We start from the raw sequence: 20,308 nt of genomic DNA, 5'->3' as shown, positions 1-20,308 counted from the left end.
CTTTGAGCTAGCAAGAGACAACTTCTTTACGTAGTGCTGTCATATGATGTCAGCCGTCAATCCTATAATTTGACACAATTCAACACGTTAAAGCTGTCAGTTGACGAGACTTCGCAAATCGCTACTTGCCAATTTGACTTTTGCAAACGCGAGGGTTCAGTGAATTTCTTGTGTCTAGCAAATAAAAGTTGCGTTTAACGAGTGATTTATTTAGAAATTTTGTGTTATTTTGTTAAATGTCGTGACAGTGACGAAAAATGCAGTTTTATAAGGAGAGGATTCTCAACGCTGCTCAGTTAAAAAGACTAAGGGTGAGATCTATAGTCCGCACTTGGACTTTGCTCAGACTTACCTTACGAAAAACTTTGCCTAGTGTACACTAAGGTTAAACTATGATTTCGTATTTATAGACATTTTAACGGTGAGATTAAGCTAAGCCCAAGCTATGACAGCAAATGTCAAAATACAAATTGATGTTTCAGTTCATGCAATACTTTGTTTATTATCCTTTAAAAAAGTAAACAATAACAAATATTTAAACATCTAAAACGGTACACATATATCTTCAATTTATTGTTATTTATGTATTCATTTATTTTATTATTGCAATAACTAGAAATTTACGAGTAACCTTTAGAAAATGTATTAATTATTTAAAGATGACAATAATTTTGTTACGTAGAACGGATCGCATTGTTTTGACAACAGCAACAGAGCACTTGTATCAAATATCAACAATTGAAAATTTTGCCTAAAGTGTTGTATATGTTCGGAACGAATACAACCAAAATCCTTCCATCCTGTACGGTGAGAATGAATTCAAAAGAAGGAACCGTATTTTGAAACACACGGTATTAAATGTGATCCTGCCACTGATCATTACAAACTTGCAACCTTATAACAACAGAGGATCGCCAAACCTACCGCAATTGCAAATACTTTTTGCATTAAGGCATAAAAATGCAACTGGATGTTTTCAGGTAATATTGTGTTCATAAATATGTATGGTTTTTCGATTTGAATATTATAGGTACCTATGTATTCTCAAATGATTTTAAATACATTATATGTTGAAGACATTTGTCTTCTGACTTTCAGAAACATAACATATATGTAACTAATAATAATTCATTGACATTACAGATGGTGTGTGGTGATCTGAACAGAATAAGCCAATCTACAGTCTGTTTAATTATAAATAAAGTCTCTGCAGAGTTGAGTAAATTACTTCCTAGATTTGTAAATTTTCCAAGAAATATGAACACAGCCAAAAGGAAGTTTGAAGAATTAATAAGATCTAATACTCACCATGACCTAAACAGTATAATCAGAGCTATTGACTGCACCCATATAAAAATTAATAGACCCAAAGGTATCGCTCACTCTGAAGCATACAGAAATAAAAAAGGGTAATTTTCTGTAAATGTGCAAGCAATAATAGGGCCTGATATGGAAATATTTGATATAGTGACCAGGTGGCCTGGCAGTTCACACGACAGCAGGATATTTAGAAACTGCCAGGCGTATGCAAGGCTGCTAAATGGTGAACTAGAAGGAGTTTTAGTAGGTGACAGCGGTTATCCGGCACTTAACTTCATGTTAACAACACTTTTATATCCAACGACAAGAGCTGACAATAATTATAATTATTCTCAAATAAGAACTAGGCATATTGTTGAAAGGGTTTTCGGAGTGTAGAAAAGGAAATTTCCATGTTTACAGCTAGGACTACAGTCAAAATTGACAAAATATACTAGTTATATATAATTATAGCTTGTGCTGTATTGCATAATATAGGTATATAGAGTCATAAGCATCCCCTATGCTTATGATGATGGTGATCTTGCTGACAGCAGAAGTTGAGTAACACAGAAACAATGAAAGATCTCCTACAGGTCTAGCATTCCGGCAATCTGTGATTGCACAATTTAACTAGGTAATTTGTTCGGTAATAAAGAATATCAAAACAAAACTTGTTTCATTTTAAACATTTATTTTCTGATTCTTTTTTTGAGTGTAATACATATTTCTAATACTAATTTATATTTTTGTTGAAGAAATTCTATTTCTAACAGATTTTTTAATTTTATATGTTCCACTCCTATCTCAAATTTTTTAGGGTAGTCAGGTAATAAATGGTAGAAGATTCAGGGAAACGAAAATAACAGATGTGAAGCGAGAGTCATCGGTTAGGTTATAGTTTGAATTTCGTTGTCACTATAATATGCCAGGGCTGCCAGGTGACAGATACGATATCACACCAGTTATTTATAAGATCTCTCAAAAATGGGGTTGAACACTTATATAAATAATGTAAATAAACAACAATAGATACCATAATAATGTATAATTATTTTATTTCATCCATTTCATAGGTATTTATCAAGATCATTTAAAATTTCTTTGAATTCAAATTCTATTTTTCCCAAAGTCTATGGAACTCTGATACCAAATGGCAACACCGTTCATTAAAAACCGACAAAAATAAAAAGTCCAGTAAAAGATATGATGGTAGAGCAAATTTTAGGCCATTATTTTTGTTAGGCTTATAGTCAAAGTTTTTGGTAAGTCGTCGATTTCGTGGACTTGAGATTAAGCTAAGCCAACACTAGGGAGGGATTCGCAGTTTGCTCTATAAATACCGACTGTGTCTTAGCTCGATAGTTAAGTCAGAGTAAAGTCCAAGTGCGGACTATAGATCTCACCCTAAGTGAACACAAATATTCTTGTAGCAGTGCCAGCTTACTCGATGCATGGCTCCAGCCATGGTGGTGCTGGCTGGTTTCTAAAACGCCGCTATGGCTTGCACCGAATCTCATCACTATATTAGGTTTAATTATAAATATAGTTACTACTCTCATTCTGGTTTGGTAAGTAATTGTACCAAGTTTTTTATATTGCGAAAACTGTGTCACAACTCTCGATACAATACTATAGCAACTTTCATTTTTTTCCTGAAAATATTTAGTTATACTTTCATTTAACCTACTTTTATTATCTGGAATGGTAATCTTTTTATTTTTTTGTGAACATAGTATTAAGCTATACTTACACCAATTGAATTTTCTTAACAATTATAATAATTTTTACACATTATATTTATTATCATTGTTATTGAATTTTTAGGTACAGTCCAGATGCAAGACAAGATCCACCAAGATGGGCATGTGCCTTATGTGCTTTAGGAGTTTTTGTATATCAGAGCCTTGATGCTATTGATGGCAAGCAGGCAAGGAGGACAGGAAGCCAGTCCCCCCTTGGAGAGCTATTTGATCATGGATGTGACAGTATATCCACTGTGTTTATTGCTCTTGGAGCTTGTATTGCTGTTAAGCTTGGAGAGTATCCTACATGGATGTTTTTCCAGGTGAGTAGTTAAGATATTTATATTAGAATATAGCTATTCCCTGTGGCTTCACCTAAATTTGTTAGTTATCCAATAACTATAATATCTCTTAACATATTTATTAAAATTGCATGATGTCAATGACAATTTTGTTCAAAATTAAATTCTTATGATAAATAAGAGACTGTTTGTGCACTCCGATGCCCATTTGGTCAGTTGTGTGTAAATAGAATTAAGGTTAATATCATATGTTCATTGTTCATATATACAGCTTTGGAAATACTAAGTAATAATCGTAATTAGAGAAGAATTGTGATGATAAAACATGGGCATGATTATAAGAACTAACACACTATAAAACATACTTATAAAGGCTATTATCAAAGCTAAAATGACTTGCACAAAATTTTGCTTAAGGTAAAAGTTACATTCTGATACAATTATTCATATATTCCTGTAAGAAAATGATTAAGTTAACTAAACTACACAATTAAATTTAAGGTACAGTACCACTCTATATATGTTATCTGATTACTATGAAATTTTATTTAAGACTTTTTGTATATATTTTTTTTTAAATGGGTCTTTGATTTTATTGCAAATGAAAAAACAAATCTATGATATTTTTCCCCTTCTAGTTATAGTGGCATGAAGATTCTCAATGTAAAAAGCACATAAAATCTACTAAAAATTTTGGCTAACAGCCTGTCTCTTCATCATCATCAAATCATCAAAACTTTTTTTTTATGTTAAACAAGTGGTTCTTCAACCATAGTACTTTTTTATTATTTATAGATTTAGTGTGTGTTTGTAAGATTTGGGTAATAGATAATTCTTAAATTTTATGTGTAAACAATAAATACTAATTTTATTTTATTATATGAATTTTGATCGCAGAGTTCGTGTAGTAGTAAATTTAATATATGAAAGTGACATATCATTTTCATATCATAAATTTGAATGTCATCATAGATATAGGAGATTAATTATATTTTTATTGAATTCAAACATTTTTCAGTAAATATGTTACTATTTAATTTTAGATAACATAGCCTAAATTATATTACATGGAGGATATACGTGTAACATATATATATATATATATATATATATAGTCATATGGAAAAGGATATAAAATTGCACTAAACTATAATTACCTTCGGTTTCGCTTTACTATTCCATGGCAATGGTTTGTCGTTCGTTTTGACATTTAAAACAGAATTTATATATTGAGAATAGGTCAATGAACTTCTTATTACTATATTAGAAGAGTAGTGCTCATTCGAATGGATAACTGTATGAGTAATGAAGTCACGATTGCGTTGCCAGCCAAATAAATCATTATGAAATATCGCCATATTTAATTAATAATATTGTGGAGGCAAATAGGACGCCAATCTCAAGCGTTGACTCATTTACCGGTGGTAGTAATACTCAGTAAATACTCGTGTAATCATCGCTGTACCTTGTATGATAACGATAATTTTATACTTTAAATGAATTGTTGAACTTGTCACAAAAGCCGTGAAAGACTCGCTAATGTAAACTTGAGCTATATCCGTAGCGACGACGACGAATCTTGGCAGAAGTTCTCTGGACCGTTGCCAAACTCCACTCATTTTACCCATAAAGGGTGAGCCACTTATTAGTTGTACCGATTTTTTTTGTCATTATATAACTAGAAGGCTATTGACAAGGTCAAGCCGAGAATTCAACAGATTGTTTCTGTAAACAATTTAGCAAATTTACATATTGTTAAATTAAATTATAACAAAACGAAAAGTACGTAATAATCACATTTCAAAAATTTTAGATTTGATAAAGAAAACATTAACTACGCTCTGACTGTCTTAATTAATTCTATTATAAAATGTAATAACTGCTGATTTAATTTAATAAACACGTGGTGCTAGCGTGGTGTGTTCGCCTACTGTTTTTCGCACCACGTTTAATGGAAATTTCTTAGTTAATTTATTTCTATTACCTGACCTTCTTATAATCGAAATAGTGTATTTAATTTAAATTTTTATCATATTCGTCAAACGAGTTAATAGATTACTTCTATAAGACATTCATACAATTCTGATATTTTGAAATTGATATCATACTAAAGGCACGACTCGAACTTTTCTTCATCACGTGCTAATTTATAATTTATTTGATAATCTTGCTCAAATACAACAACATTTAGAATGCGATAAGAGAACGATCAGGTGATCGGTTGTAACCAATACTATATGTTCTCTTATCTCATTGACCACTCTTATCAGCGTCTACTTCCCTCGAAGCGCCAAAATATCTCCCACGCACTGTGAATGATAATTTTCTTAAGATAAATAAAAGCAAATTTAATTTTATTTATTTATTTGCTCATCAGTATGCACAGCTACTCATTAAACAATATCCAAAAAATACATTATGCACAAAAGCCAAAAACGGAATACATATTCAAACATAAACATAAAGCACAATTAACAATTTTTATCTATTTATAAAAAAATATTTTTATAATAAATTCTAAGATGCATTGATCGTTGTAATATATGTAATAAAAAGGAAGAATAACAAAGCCATTATTAATAAAAGATACCAGAGTTTTTTATATTATTTTTTAAGCATTTTTTAGTTACATTAAATATATATATTTGCTGGTAATTTGTGTTATAATCTGAAGGTATACGATACATGACTGAGTTACGTAAATAGTTTGTATTAGACCTAGGAATTTGAAATAGTTGGTTTTGCCTTGTATTCGATGAAGAAGGGGTGTTAAATAGTAAAAACGACAATATTATTTAAATTAAAATTGATCTTTGTTGGTTTGCCTACAGGTCATGTTGCATTAGAAACAATATGTTTATTATATCCTGGAATGTTTCAGTGTTTCTGCGCAATGACGCTGTTCTACTGCGCTCACTGGCAAGCCTACGTCACGGGCACCCTCAAAATGGGTCGCATTGACGTGACTGAAGCGCAGTACACGATCATCTGTATACACCTCATATCTGCCACGCTCGGTTCCGACGTCTGGGCAACTCAGGTAATGTAATTTAGACTCTACGGTTCTCTAAATAGCGTTATCTTTTCAATGATCTGAAAGTAAACGACATATGATAAGACAGTGTACGAATGAGGCACATCTATAAAGTACATATTACTTGTTTTCTTTAATAACAAATTACTTTTGCACAACTTGACATAGCGTTTAGACGAAAAGACTACCAACTTTACCAAATGATACAAAAAGAAGAAATTAAAATATATAATTAATAATTTATGTAATGACCCATTTCGTTTTAAGTGCTGAATTACATTTTAGAATTATGTTATAATTTATAGATGTCGCCGAATATAGCTGATCATCGTAGCGATAGGCTTTATTTCGGATTAATATCTATTTAAGTAGATAATTATAATAATTTATCCTATTATTACTTACTGATCATTGTCATTTATTTAACTCACATTAGACACAGCAGTAGAGGCTAGTATTAATTTGAATTGTTTGTATTTCATCGTATGATTTACCTATTATTATTTAAAAATACCCACATGAGTTTTTAGTGTTATATCATGGTATTTCGTTAATTCTGATATGGCCGTATATGTTAAGTTATTAATATTTCGTTTATGTGTTAATATTAAATTGATATCATGACTGTAGAATATATAACATTTATGCATGTAACAGATTGGTTAAATGTGTATTATGTTGTGTAGATTTAATCAGCACTATATATCGAGCATTTGTAAAAATATATTTTTGCTTGAATACAATATAAGCCGTTATGTTATCGATGTTATCGGTTTTATCTTTGTTCGTCCTGCTTCATATATGTTATCAACAGTCTAACCTCCGTCCGTATATGAACCTTTTCCTTAGCATGCTAAACAATTTAAAGGAGCGCGACATAACGTCAACGGCTTAAAGAAGCAGCCAAAATGTAGTTGAAATCGGTTCGTACGGGATCGACATGTTTCGGTGCAAATGTATGGTAAGGGTTAAGTGGGCTCCAGGTGGGCTCGTTGGAGATGCGGTACTCGCTGGGTGGCGCTGCGGTGCTCGGCGCCGTAATGACGCTGGGATCCCTCGCCGCCGCCATTGTCGCCGGCGGCGTCGGCAAGAATGGCTCCACAGTCGCCGTGAGCGCATCTCTGTATTGCATGTGGCGTGGGAGTTATGTGTACACGAGAAGCTCTTCGTCCTCCACTACCCTCTTCTCTCTTCTCTTCGCTTTACAAATTTGGAAGCCAAAGACTAAAGTGTCACATAGCTTTCACACCATCGTAGATATAGTGTATTAATTAAGACCCGACTTGACTGATTCAGGAATCAGATAGCATATTATTAATTACAAATTATTGCTTTTTGGCCTTCTAGCTGTTGTATATTTTACCGTTTCGTTTTATTTCATTATAAACATGAATGTACGTAGGTCTTAGTATCGTGAATATTAATATAAATCGATTCTAATTATTTATGTAACATTTTGTTTTGTCGCTTATCATGTGGGTTTTTTTAATGGCATGAATCAATTGTCAACTTCTAGAGCAGCCAGCGGCCTCCGCCAGAGCATCCTCTTATACACACGAAGAGGCAAAATGAGTCGAGGCGGCTGACTGGCTAGACATGTCGATAAATTAGGAATTTAGTGTTAATTTTAACCTTATTGTGGCTGGGTGTTTACTGTCACGTGGGTCTTCACTCATTGTCAAACCCTACATTATACATCTTACGGCTCATAACATCGTCTTTATACGAACACATTGGCAGATCAAATTACTTGCAGCTGTTGCAATGGAATAAATGTTTAAAAGCTTATACATTTTTCCATTTGAGTTAATTCTACGTTTGTTGGTGTAGGGAATTATTATTAATTGGCTTGCATACATTACAGTGGGAAAATAAATTTTGTATCGCAGATTCCCGGGTTAGAGGTTCCAATTTGTCTACAAATGATGTCTCTATGCGCCGCCGGACACTTGTACTTTTTCGTCAACTTGCTCTCGACATTCCGAGTCGGCGGCTGCGGAAAAAATGGATCCACCGTCGCCGTAAGGGCTTTGAGACCCAACCGTGGTTTTATAAAGTCGGTGTCGGTAGCTTTTGTACGAAATCGATTGTAGTTCGCTTGCAGCACTAATTACTAAAAGAACGCGCTAAAACGTCGGGCCGGTTTGTTAAAGTTAGGACTCAAATATCCGACGACGGGCAATGAGTGAAGATATCACACACCCGCTGCACGACGTTACTCTGGCTATAATGGCATGTATTTTTTTATTTTGGACGCTGTCGCCGCCGGACCTAACTCGCATGTCGCCGAACCGAATCTAAACAGCTTCCGACGATAAACGTCAGCGTTAACTTGCTGTCTAATTACTTCGTCGTGCTCCTCAACATGTACCTGGTCTTCGGATACATTAAGGTCATAATGCGCGGCGGAGTTGGGAAAAACGGCTCCACGGTCGCAGTAAGATTTTGTTATATAAGCATTGTGGCGCCGACCTCACCTTCGACGCCTTCGCAATCGCATGCACACGGTTCATGGAACTAACATCTCCTGTGACGTCTCGTGACTTGTTAATAACTGTCGTTTCTGTCTAATGGGCGATTTTGAAAAATCTTTGGTTTTGGGATACCGAGCCAATCCCAGAGGGTTTTCAAAGTACTTTAAACTAGGGCTTGGCATGGTTTAGCTTGTTTGCTGTTTAAGTTGATTTTCTCGCATTTTAGAAACGTTTACTTGAAGAAATTTCTTCGTTCTATTACTTATTGACTTTAGTTTTAGACTTTTCTTTAAAATATATCTTTCAACAAGTAAAGTGAACGCTTTCAAGAGTGTATATGTCTAATTTGTGTATACCGAGTATACCGTTCCGAACCTAGTTACAGCGAATAAATCCGCAGGGCACCAGTATCCTGACGCCAGTATTTCCCTTCTCGTTCGTGGTGGTGCCGGCCTTCATAATCTTCCAGAAGAGTGAGTCGCAGGTGTATCAGAATCACCCAGCGCTCTATATCTTGGCGTTCGGCATGGTCGCCGCCAAAGTCACTAACCGACTCGTTGTGAGTATTATGAGCACCCAAGGATTACAAGATAACGGATACTTTTATCTATAATATCGTGATGACGATTTCAGGTGGCGCACATGACCAAAAGCGAGATGGACTACTACGATTGGGCTCTGGTGGGTCCCGCGATGCTCTTTCTCAACCAGTACTTCAAGAATGCGTTGCCGGAGTACTACGTGCTCTGGCTTTGTTTCGTAAGTCCGCTCGTCGTGTACTATCCAAACGATAGTTACGTAGAAAATAAGCAGATTATTACAATATACATATGTTCCACTTAATAATTGCAGGTGTGGGTAGTCGTGGAGTTGATTAGATACTGCGGGCAAATATGCATGGAGATCTGCGAGCACCTCAAAATCCACTTATTCCGTATCTCGCCCGCGTCCGCTCCCGCTCCCGTCTCCGCTCGTCACAAGCAAGCGGACAGAAACGGTACGAACCGGCGGTCCGCTCCCACGACGCGATATTCTTAAGACTAGTCGTTACCTTACTGTAAGTGTCAAATAGTAAATCAGCCTCTCGACTCCAGACTCCACCGTCGTCGCGCTAGACGACTCTAAGATTTATCTGATTTTAGTGGTTATACGCACACTCGGAAAATGTAATATATTTTGTCCCCTTCTAGATCGCGAACTCAAATCGGGTAGCTATAACGTATACATAGGGAACGCCGAGCAGTAAGTTGTGACGCGTCGGAACGTCCGATTGTTCCCACTATTTTGACTTGACAGTTTGAAGTATGCGTCGCTAATCGCTATATTCACTATGAGAAATGTCGGCGTAAAGCTAGTCGAGTGGCGCTCAAATGTAACATTAATCAAAGTCAACATATTATTATGAAAAGAGTGAAAATCAAAAAGTCATTAAAGATCGCGTCTCAGCTGCGTGTCACTCGTTCGGTTTAGACTTTTTGATTTTCACTCTCATTTATTGGTGATGGCGCTCTTCGTATATTGAGATTACAAGTATTATTATGTATGTGTATGCTATTTACTATATTTCTATTAACACACTTATAACTAAACCTGTCTTCTATCGCTTATTTCATTTTATGTGATTCAAATCTTTTACAATTGTCTTTGACCTCTCACTATCCGTTTCTCAAACATTAAAACAGCTCACCGGAAAGGTTCTTCACTTTATCCGTTCGACTTCATGTAATCGGGAGATCTTAACAGGCGTTAACTCAAATATTATCTCAATTCAATTCAAAGATAAGAGCGAAGAGGTCTCGTGTACATAATGTAACGCGTAGGTATGGAATGTGAAATATATGTCTATTGAAATTGGTATTGTTTTATTGATCTGTTCGAAGCACAGAATTGTGTTGTTTTGTAGCCATAGTTTTAGGACGACTAGACAATTTTGTGATCACGTATTGTTTGGACATTCACTGTATGCATTGGCGGAGAGAAAGGTCAGTTTGCGCTTTATGTATTCAGTAGTTCAGTAGAAATATTGTAGAGTTGTCTAGACATCATTTGTAGATTTCATGACTCTCCTTTTTGCATGTTCTATTCGATGTCTTATCAAATGCGTAACTTTACCATTTGTTTGCAGTGACGAGTGACAGTGACATATCGGAGAGCGAAGACACCGCGCCTTTAGTAAACAATAACAGTATTAGTTAATTTATTTAATAACCTTTATTTAAGTAAAGCGCATTTAAACCGTGACCTTATATTGCCGTAAGTGTTTGAACCCCGATTACATCCGAAATTGACTCGTGTCTCGGTGACAGCTTTTTAGGAATATTGTATAGCGTTACTTAAACTAGAATTGACTTTTGTACAATGAAATATTTGTTGTCTGAAAAATTTACATCACAATACTTAGGCGTAGGTAAAGGGTATTGGTTCTTGATGATTAGTTTGCCTAGTTTCCATATTTATTTTACCTTGTATTTTCCATCGTGTTTATCGTGGCGACAGGAAAGTTCGTAAATGTTGTATCAGTGGTGAATTGTTAACAAGAAAAACTTGAATATTAAATGTTGTTTTATTTATTCTGACGTTACCCCATTCCCTATAATAACATAACGAAGTTCATAAAGAATTTGTTATAATTATATCTGTAAGCCCCCCCAGTAGATAAAATTAACGGGCATCCACAACAATAGTTACTTCAGTATTGACACATTGAAAAGATAACGGGGTCTTATCGAGCAATTAGTTTACGCCAGTGACCGCTGCGTGTCGCGTCCGTCGACACGTCGCTCCGCCATGCCTTGTTTACTAAACAGCAAACAGCCCGATGTATCGGTTCCAAAGTGATGATTCCCCTCAGGACTATGGAACGTCAGGGCTATGAAGACCTTGACGAGGGAGGTTAGTTTTATGATAACCTTATCGTTATTTATATTATTATAGTTTCACTGAAATAATAGATATCGTTAACGGCAACTTGTATTGGATATTACTCATTTCGTAACAATGTTTTTGTTATATTAGAAAAGATTTGTAACGGTAGATTCGCCGGTATTCGGCGACACGGTTGAGTGAACACAGTAAAATCAAACAGTTTAAATAAAATAATGGATGCCATCTACATAAGCCCTTAAGTTAGTACTTATTTTTTATCTATATAAAGAGGATTATGACTTCATTCTTAAACCAGGCTGAGCTGTTAGATAAAAATACCTATAACTTATTTTCTTAGAAGGTACAGTGACGATTGAAGTCGAATAAAATCTTAAAATTTGGTTATATACAAGGAAATTATTAAAAAGTAATGATTATAAAGATACACTGCCCTTGACCCTTAACAATTTTCAGCCGAGGAAGGGAAAGGACGTCTGATCTCATACGTGACGTCAGCTTCGCGGCGTCTTCTCCGCCGGGTTGAGAGTAATTTGCGATCCTGGAGACGAATCGGTAAGTTTTTCATAGTGTTAGGTGAACAGGAGGCTGATTAGTGAAATCGCCGCAAGGCTAGCAGTGTGGCTGACCTTTTGTGAATCGCTACGTAATATTCAGGGGCCCTAAACATGATTATAAGATGTGCGTATACCGGTTAAATTTCAATTGAAGACCGGTTTTTTATAAACAAAATATTTCGAATAATTTATATGTCATTTATCTCTTAAAAAGGAAACGACGGGCAAGGTCGTTTGACTTAAGATCTCGTCGATCGTTTAACAAGTTGCGGAAGTGAAAAATTCTAGTTTGTAGGCAGTCGTACAATCTCAGAAGGGCGGGCGGGTTCATACACGTAGCCTGATTGGATAAAGCTATTCAAATCTATCTAGTTACAGTCTAGACATTATATTAGTTTTCACGCAATATCTGGGCGTTGACTTTTAGCTGAATCATTTTTAATTTTGTTATGCTTATATTTTAATAGGGTTTGTAATGTTTTTAGAATGTTATAATGAATCGGGTAATTCGCGAATGTATGTTTAATCAATGCCATTATTAAAACTTTTCCCCATAACACAGGGAGAGTTATCTACTAAGTATAAATAAATAAATATAAATAAATAAAAGTAATAAAGTAATATTAAAGCGAAACGGCGAGAGTGTTATAGCCAGTGCATCGTCAAATGCCAAGTGTCCGGCGGAGCCTTGATAGACCTGACATTTTATTTATTAACAGTACATTTTTTTTGTAATTAAGATACATTAGTATCATGATAAACGGCGTTGGATTTTGTAGGTGTAGATGTCAATAAATCGTAAGCCATTTAATTTGCAATACATTATCACCAGTCCTTTAATTTCAATTAAAATTACTTCTCCAAGTTGTAAAATAATAGGCGCATATTCCTAAAAGAGGCAAGAAGTCAGCCATGCTATCTATAAAATATTCCTGATATTTCTTTTTCTATTGATAAGTTTTTTGGCTAATTAGTAACGATGATTAATCGTATAGATTAAATTAAGTATAAGAGCTGAGTATAAGACTTTTACGTTTTATCTACTAAAAATGCGGTATCTATCGTGATTAACTTATAAATATTTAAAAACAAGACTGTTCGGCTATGCCGCAGTGATTTGTAGAAAGAACTTGCGTCAAATCTGACCGGAAACGGGTAGCGACGGCTACTTCCGCCCAACCCTACTATTCTGTCATAATTTGCAAACGGTACCGGGCTTGCGGTGGCGACAGGGCTGACTCTTACAAGTAGCAGTAGTATTCTGTCTTGTGAAAGACATGTTCTTTTACGGAAAAATTATTTGCAATATTTTAATGAATGGCTTGATAAACATATATGAAACTCAAATAGACATTTATATTTTTATAAATGAAGATGTGGCCATAAATAAAAATAAATCGCGAAAAATGTTGCTAAGCTCCAAACTCGAAAAAGTTTTTTATATTTACCTATTCCTTAAACTCTGACGAAGTTTTATATGGAGAGTACATACTTAGGTATTTATTCCGGAAAAGCGAACAGTCTCATAGGGGGTAGCATAGCAAAATGTTCCATATGTTGGTATGTAACTACTAAAAAGGTAGGCTAAGTAGAATATCATAAGGCGAAACTAATATCGCAGGGGCAGCTAATAATAATTGTTGTGATTTAAGCAGATAAAGAATTGTTGTGGTGTTTTGTTTGTTTCGCTCTTTTTTAAAATAAAAGGTCTTAGCTGGTGACCCTGTTGTCGAACTTACGCACCTATCAGGTGTACTATTAACTCTGCTATTATAATATATATAAAAAGGGAGTGGGTAATTTTTATGTTCACGTTGTATTTCCGTGTTTTACTTTAACTTGTGGAAAAAGTGGAAAAAGTCGCAATACAGGCAATAGATGTTTTTGTACTAATCTAATTATGTGACACTGAAAGGGAAATCGTCAGTGATATGAATAAATATTTCGCCTTTTAATTTTATAGGAGCAAACTTGCAGAATTTCGATTGTGCTAATTGAATTCTATCAGCCTGGTTTATTCTGTCACGACTCAGTATTAATAACTACAAGGAAATTGGGTGTAATTATTTTTTCAGGGTATTACTACACAATATCACTAATCAAGATAAAATAAACTTTATTGTCCATATCACTATTAATAGATTCGACCTTTTAACGAAGGCTGTATTTTGTGTCGATATCCTAGTCAGTGAGAATCGATATTGTATATTTTATCCTTCTGTAATTAGACAGTTTAGGTCCCTTCAAGAAACACGATGATCGTAAACATGTCAGGGAGGAACATTTATACAATATCGATTATTTCTAGAGCGAGAAGGAACACGCAAAATTGTTTAGAACGTTTGTTTTCATATAAATAATTAAGAAATACGTAAACAAATTCATGAATAAAATGGCTCGTTATTTTTAAGAATAAAACTAAACTCACTGAAAGTAGTAAAGTGATAAAATGCTGTATACGCTGTATGCTAATTAAGGAAAAGAAACTTGCTCCTTGAGCGCGAAAGTCGTGTCGCTACAATTTCAGAGATTCACTTAAAATTTCCTGTAAGTCGTATCGAAACTTATGCTCTTATAATAAGTTTTATGGTGTTATATCGAGGTATACTAAAAATATAGTATCTACTGTATTTTTAATACATACACTTTCTAAACACGTGTATCCGTTTAAAACTCGTTAAGACTGTATCGTCGTTCTCCCTATACATATATTTATATGTATTATAAAGAGCAAAGATTTTATTGTTTGTTTGGATTAAGAAGGGTTCGATGGGACCACCATTGATATTCTTACACCATTAGAAGCCTACATTACCCCTAATGAACATAGGGTAAAGAATATTTTCAAAAAAGTTCGGGATCCGTATGAAAACTTCGATAATATATAACCCAAGGTGAGGAAGAAATATCAATATAAATCCATACATCGCGTACGATGCGGCAACTATTGACAATAGAGCAAAGTGATGTGCTACGTTTTTATAGAAGACATCAATATTTACAAAAAAGTTCGCTATACCATATGTCTAACTATTAAATATTTAATAAAATAAATATTCAGCTGCGCGATACCTGGACCGGTCGTAATCCAACACTTCAACCTACCGTTGATAACGAATAGATAATAATACATTATTAATAAATGTTTGTTAGGATTTAAGACGTCACTTCATGTCATTAAGTAATCAAATTATGTTGTCAAAAGAATATAAGTTCAATTAGGAACACTGTGAAGAGTCTTTAAACATACATCCATACACTCAGGTACATAACATAGATGCATAATAAATCAACGCGCCAATATGTAGCACTAGATACACACGAGGTGTAATTTTTGACTTTATTACGCTACAAAATTACTCTTGTTCTATAAAAGCTTAGCCGTGAGCTTTCATTTTCCCGCCCAGTACCGGAAAGCGATGCGGAGGTGTCGCACGCCGACCGCCCGCCTAAAATACACGACAACTTTATATTTTTTTTATTAGTTATTATATGGTTAAGTATCAGTTAAAGTTTAATTATAATTTAACATAATTTCAACTATTCTGTAATGTTAATTACTATCGACTACATAAGAAACCGCGGCAAATCGATATTTGAACTGTCATTATTTTTCATTAAATCCATAAGCCTTCTAAGTAGTAAATCTTCACTAGCATTACAAACATTATTTTTGAATAATCCTGGTGTAATTGTCCGGCGGCTTATGTCGCGTAAACGTCTTATTACTATCACTGATAAGGGGCTGTGTGCAATATTCAATATTTTATTTATCAATAATAAAAATATGTAATGTGTGTATATCTTGAAATAGTGCAGGTAACGATAATGGTTATTGATTTTAATTAATGACAAAACAAACAGCATGTAAAAGAGGATAATATTATAGTTAGAAATTCAAATTCAAAAACCATTTATTTATAAACCTAGGTAACAAAATGTACACTTATGAACGTCAAAAAATAAATATATATATATATAAAATGCTTCTAATTTTACATTTACTGCCAGTTCTCAAATCAAGGGCGTAGAACGGAAGAGAAGAACTGACAATAAACTAATAGATACTTTAACGGATATTATTTAATAAGAAATACGTATCCCTGAACCTTAATTAACGTGATAAAGCTTGTGTATTTTTAAAACTTTATTTTATTTCCATTTAGGAACTATGTATATATATCTTATCTATCTATACTTTCTTTTATACAAAATAATAATTTTAATTTTAATCGCCTTGCCTCATCAAAAAGTATCGTAAAGACGTATGGCGCGATTATTGTGGCCAATCAGCTAATAAGACCGAATGAACTGCATTTTACCTCTTCTTTACTGAAGGTGGTTTGTAGGCCATAAATAATTTAGGACGCGTTTGTTTCAAGTCAAAACCTTGCTGTCTTTGCTCTACTCCCAAAAGAAGCTTTGAACCTCTTTGAATAATACATTTCATATAGGAATCGTTACCGCTTTCCAAATTGTGTTTACGTCGATCTTTGTTTGTTTCGGTAAATATAAGAAAAATAATGAAAATTTGAATTAAATCAATACGAAGGCGAACGCTCGCACGTAAATTGTACAAGTAGGTAAACATAGAATTCAATTAGTGACAAACAATATTTGTGTTCGGTGAAAAGATAAATTGAGTGTCTTTGTGAGCGAAGAACTCGTTACCGGCCACGCGAGAAACAAAGAGCTAGCTTTAATCGTGAAAAACTTCAATCCATTACCACGGGGAGTGTCGCCGACGTACCGCGTTTGGTATTTCATTACCCGAAACGGTTAAAATCAAACGGCGATTTATATATAAAATTTAAATTTAAAACGTAACTTAATTTCAAATCGCTTGCTAAAGATTCCGGTTCAAAAGTAATCACTTTAACAGCGACGTCATTTACGCAGAGACAATAGATTACCACGGTCGGAATAATTACCCCGAACCAGGCCACACATTTGCAAGTAACAGCCATATTCACAGTATGACCATTAATTTTAATAAATCCCGTTCGTGCCCATTTCACTTAAATCATAGGCATGGGTGTGTATGTGACGTCATACACCACACCTGCAGTCACTGTCCCAATACCTATATATAATATCGTGGGAAGCATGCAATCTTATCTACTTCTATCAACAATAAGTAGATAGAGCGGCTCAGTAGATCGTCTCGCGTGGCAAGCGACCGTTTTGGGACTCGCTTTTTATTTTTCACAAAAAAAGTAACAAATAAATTCTAGATGAAGGTGGGCTAGTTTAATTCAAAAGGCTTATAACTTGAGTTGGAAACATTTTTCTTGCGTCTTTTCTTTGACACTTCACAAGTCGCAAACGGCCCGGGACTGTATCGGATATGTAGAAGCTGAAATATACATAGTAAAGAGGAGTTTTCTGCCTTCAGTGCGCATAAACCATTGTTTTCTAGATCAATTTGCAACGTATCGTATGTATGTTAATGTATTAAACTTCCGGGTTATTCAGTTTTTTAAAATTTTCTTTTTACATTTAACAGGAGTAATTTATTATCACTAATACCGTAATACCTATGTTCAAACAGACAAAAACACGAACGTAGCCGCTTTTGATTAGTTACACTATGTAGTATTAATATCTTGTCAGTAATATAGAGTTACAAGTTTGTTGAATTACAAAAGGGCTTATCTTGTTCCTTCACGTTTTAAAACATCACTGAGTTTTGACTATCTTTGAAAACGGTTGTATCATAATATATCGTAACTGCTAAATTCATGCTCAAGTTGTGTCAGTCCTATTAATGAGTCATTTAAATTGTGAACCAATTAAACGAATTGTCACAGGTATACATCGTTAAATTTCCAATTAACGAAATGACATCGTCGTAGTTATCGTTTAAAAAATATTAACAATCTTATTCATTCATTAAGTATCAGTCAGAATAATATAAAGTTACTTTTCTGTCGCATTTCAATCTGGTGTTAAACATTGTATTCGTACAGTCATAATATTATTATCGTAATAACAGTGGAATGTAATACTAGCGCTAACATCGAGCCAAGGTCTTAGTAGATTTGTGTATTGTGTGATGGTGATAAGATAATGGCGTGGCCGGGAGGGTCCCCGGATACTGTAGAGCTCTCTCTGCACCAGCTCGGGAGTGAAGACACCATTGACGCTCTTGCCTTGCCTACCACGAGCGTCGCAGGACACACGAGAATCAGTGAGTAAATTATAGGCAATATTATCCTTTACAATCAATTTAAAAATTTGGTTGTTAAGTACCACGATTAAGTTTCATATCGCTTGTGTTGTGTTATGACTTCAGATAAATTATGACTACAGGTAATAACTGATAGTGTATTCGCGAAACTTATATAAATAAGTTAAGTAGGTATATGTTTGCGGTAAAAAAAACCGTGTAAATTATTCTTTAAAATCTCTATATAATGATAAAAACTAAGAAGTCAAATACAATTTATTACTAAGACTATTAACATATTATAATACGTGCGTCTTACCCACCCGGTCCTTGCGCACACGATACTCGGTGATTCCCTATAAGTGACATACTTATTAATTTTGTAAGCCAACAATCGTTTGCGTAACATTTCAATGAGATCTACTCGACATTCACCTTGTGTATGGCTTCCAGTGCTGGACATTATAGCATCAGGGCCCTGGATACATTTTTTATTCTCATTCTTTGTAAAGCAATGAAGGCTAATTATTGCATTACGAAATATTGCATAAAATTTATTTTACGTATTACTTTAACTTTTTCGTACAAAAATCAAAGCCAATACAAATAGTTTTACCACGATCAAATGAGGCTACGAAGACTTATAAAGGCCCCGATTCGAATTCGTAATCCGTCCTCTCGGATGTCGCACGTCTGATTTCTCGTGGAGCCCTCCGCAGTCACGACACCGCGGCCTGACGACCATGTTGGTGCAGATTCTGATCATGATGTACATCGCCACCTGTCTGCTCTTTTATGTGGCGCATGTCATCGATTTTTACTTTACCGCACTTTAACGTGATCATGGATTGATTGAGCATGGTGTGGATGCAGGCGATTTTGGAAAAGTTCAAACCACTCGGTAAGTGCTGTTTAGCATTCCCATTTATCAATGAATTATCAGGTAAAGTGGTAATTAGAAATGCAGTGCCGGAAGGCAGTGAATCTAAGTTTATCTGAATTGTTTTGACAACTGTACTCGTACATACTCACCGAAATTGATCGTGTTTATTGAAAATATTAATAGCTGGTTAAACAATTGCTAGTTTTAATTTTGCCGCTAGAGTCCAGACCATGCCTGTTAATTATTGTCGGCGTGATGAATAGCTGACCTCAACGAATACTAGAAATTAATTAATTGTATCCACTGGTCTATTTTAAGTGCGGTTCACCTATCTGTACTTTACACGGCAAATGATAGATATATATAATATAGGTATTGGGTAAATTGGTGTTTATGTTGAATTGACGTAACAAATACCTTTAATTTATATTTTCTTGACTAAACTAACTAGTGACTAGACAATTATCTATGATTTTTAACAGTTTCTGGCAGAAATTTAAAAAATTCCAATTTATCGTAATATTATTTAAGAAAGAGGCGTTCCATTTGATTGTGAATGGTTTAACAGCATATCTAGTCGTCATTTTACTATGTCCGTCACAATAAAACGCATCGTTTTGTCTTTCCTTTACCATTTACCCCACAGGGTAGTGAGTAGGTATGTAATGCGTATAGAATAAACTAAGATGCAACCAATTAAAGTCGGAATCAAGATCCAAACGCAGAATCGTATTGTTCTTTCTTCCTCTTTGCATTCTCAGGTAGGAATTTTACCTTAAATGTATCCATTTGATAATATGTATTAGTCAACCTGGTGGCAGATAATAATTTTCTTTGGTGTGCAGCCCATAGTTACGAATCTATAACCCGATTGAAGGTTCATACTTGTTCTCCAGGGAATCTTGGTACCAAAAACCAAAAATGGCTGAAATTTTGCCTGCAGGAATTCCGCCCGAGCAATA

At 34.6% G+C, this 20,308-nt stretch overlaps 2 protein-coding genes and 2 long non-coding RNA genes across 17 annotated transcripts in view; 3 read left to right on the top strand and 1 right to left on the bottom strand.

Annotated features, from left to right (window-relative positions):
• The first annotated feature begins 123 nt into the window (after positions 1 to 123).
• Positions 124 to 11,410, top strand: LOC125058063 (cholinephosphotransferase 1). 6 transcript variants are annotated; one of them, XM_047662088.1, is made up of 11 exons: positions 124 to 310; positions 2,712 to 2,870; positions 3,127 to 3,367; positions 6,228 to 6,386; positions 7,364 to 7,489; positions 8,686 to 8,817; positions 9,255 to 9,413; positions 9,488 to 9,613; positions 9,707 to 9,851; positions 10,980 to 11,142; positions 11,188 to 11,410. In XM_047662088.1, exons 1-10 carry the CDS (start codon positions 258 to 260, stop codon positions 11,048 to 11,050), a joined length of 1,371 nt encoding a protein of 456 aa, XP_047518044.1. In that variant the 5' UTR covers positions 124 to 257; the 3' UTR covers positions 11,051 to 11,142; positions 11,188 to 11,410. The 6 variants fall into 6 exon arrangements, with proteins under 6 accessions (XP_047518044.1, XP_047518049.1, XP_047518050.1 ...); XM_047662093.1 differs by lacking the exons at positions 7,364 to 7,489; positions 8,686 to 8,817 and adding an exon at positions 8,270 to 8,401; XM_047662094.1 differs by lacking the exon at positions 8,686 to 8,817.
• LOC125058066 lies at positions 556 to 1,972 on the top strand. The gene is made up of 2 exons (XR_007118314.1): positions 556 to 980; positions 1,144 to 1,972. It is a non-coding gene; the product is annotated as an uncharacterized LOC125058066 (long non-coding RNA).
• On the bottom strand, positions 6,236 to 11,450 carry LOC125058068. Its single transcript, XR_007118316.1, has 2 exons — positions 11,317 to 11,450; positions 6,236 to 6,439 (listed from the first exon to the last, which is right to left on the bottom strand). It is a non-coding gene; the product is annotated as an uncharacterized LOC125058068 (long non-coding RNA).
• Positions 11,451 to 11,593: 143 nt separating this feature from the next.
• The window catches only part of LOC125058057 (probable phospholipid-transporting ATPase IA), a 28,206-nt gene continuing 19,491 nt past the window's right edge, over positions 11,594 to 20,308 (top strand). For 7 of the 9 annotated variants that reach the window (XM_047662072.1, XM_047662075.1, XM_047662068.1 and 4 more), the window contains exons 1-2: positions 11,594 to 11,746; positions 12,194 to 12,292. In XM_047662072.1, coding sequence (XP_047518028.1) covers positions 11,692 to 11,746; positions 12,194 to 12,292 — 154 coding nt within the window. In that variant the 5' untranslated portion in view covers positions 11,594 to 11,691. Of the gene's footprint in view, positions 11,747 to 12,193; positions 12,293 to 18,157; positions 18,485 to 19,169; positions 19,365 to 20,308 lie in introns of those variants that run through there. The other 2 variants (XM_047662069.1, XM_047662074.1) reach the window with 2 other exon arrangements.

This window comes from Pieris napi, chromosome 17, assembly GCF_905475465.1.
Source record: "Pieris napi chromosome 17, ilPieNapi1.2, whole genome shotgun sequence".
In the NCBI taxonomy this organism is placed as follows: Eukaryota; Metazoa; Arthropoda; class Insecta; order Lepidoptera; family Pieridae; genus Pieris; species Pieris napi.
This window is presented reverse-complemented; position numbering and strand designations above follow the sequence as displayed.

Coding starts and splice junctions, on each gene's coding strand:
- LOC125058063 (XM_047662088.1), top strand. CDS start 258: ATGCAGTTTTATAAGGAGAGGATTCTCAACGCTGCTCAGTTAAAAAGA. Junction 8,818..9,254: donor AAAACGGCTCCACGGTCGCA/GTAAGATTTTGT, acceptor ATAAATCCGCAG/GGCACCAGTATCCTGACGCC. Junction 9,414..9,487: donor AAGTCACTAACCGACTCGTT/GTGAGTATTATG, acceptor TGACGATTTCAG/GTGGCGCACATGACCAAAAG.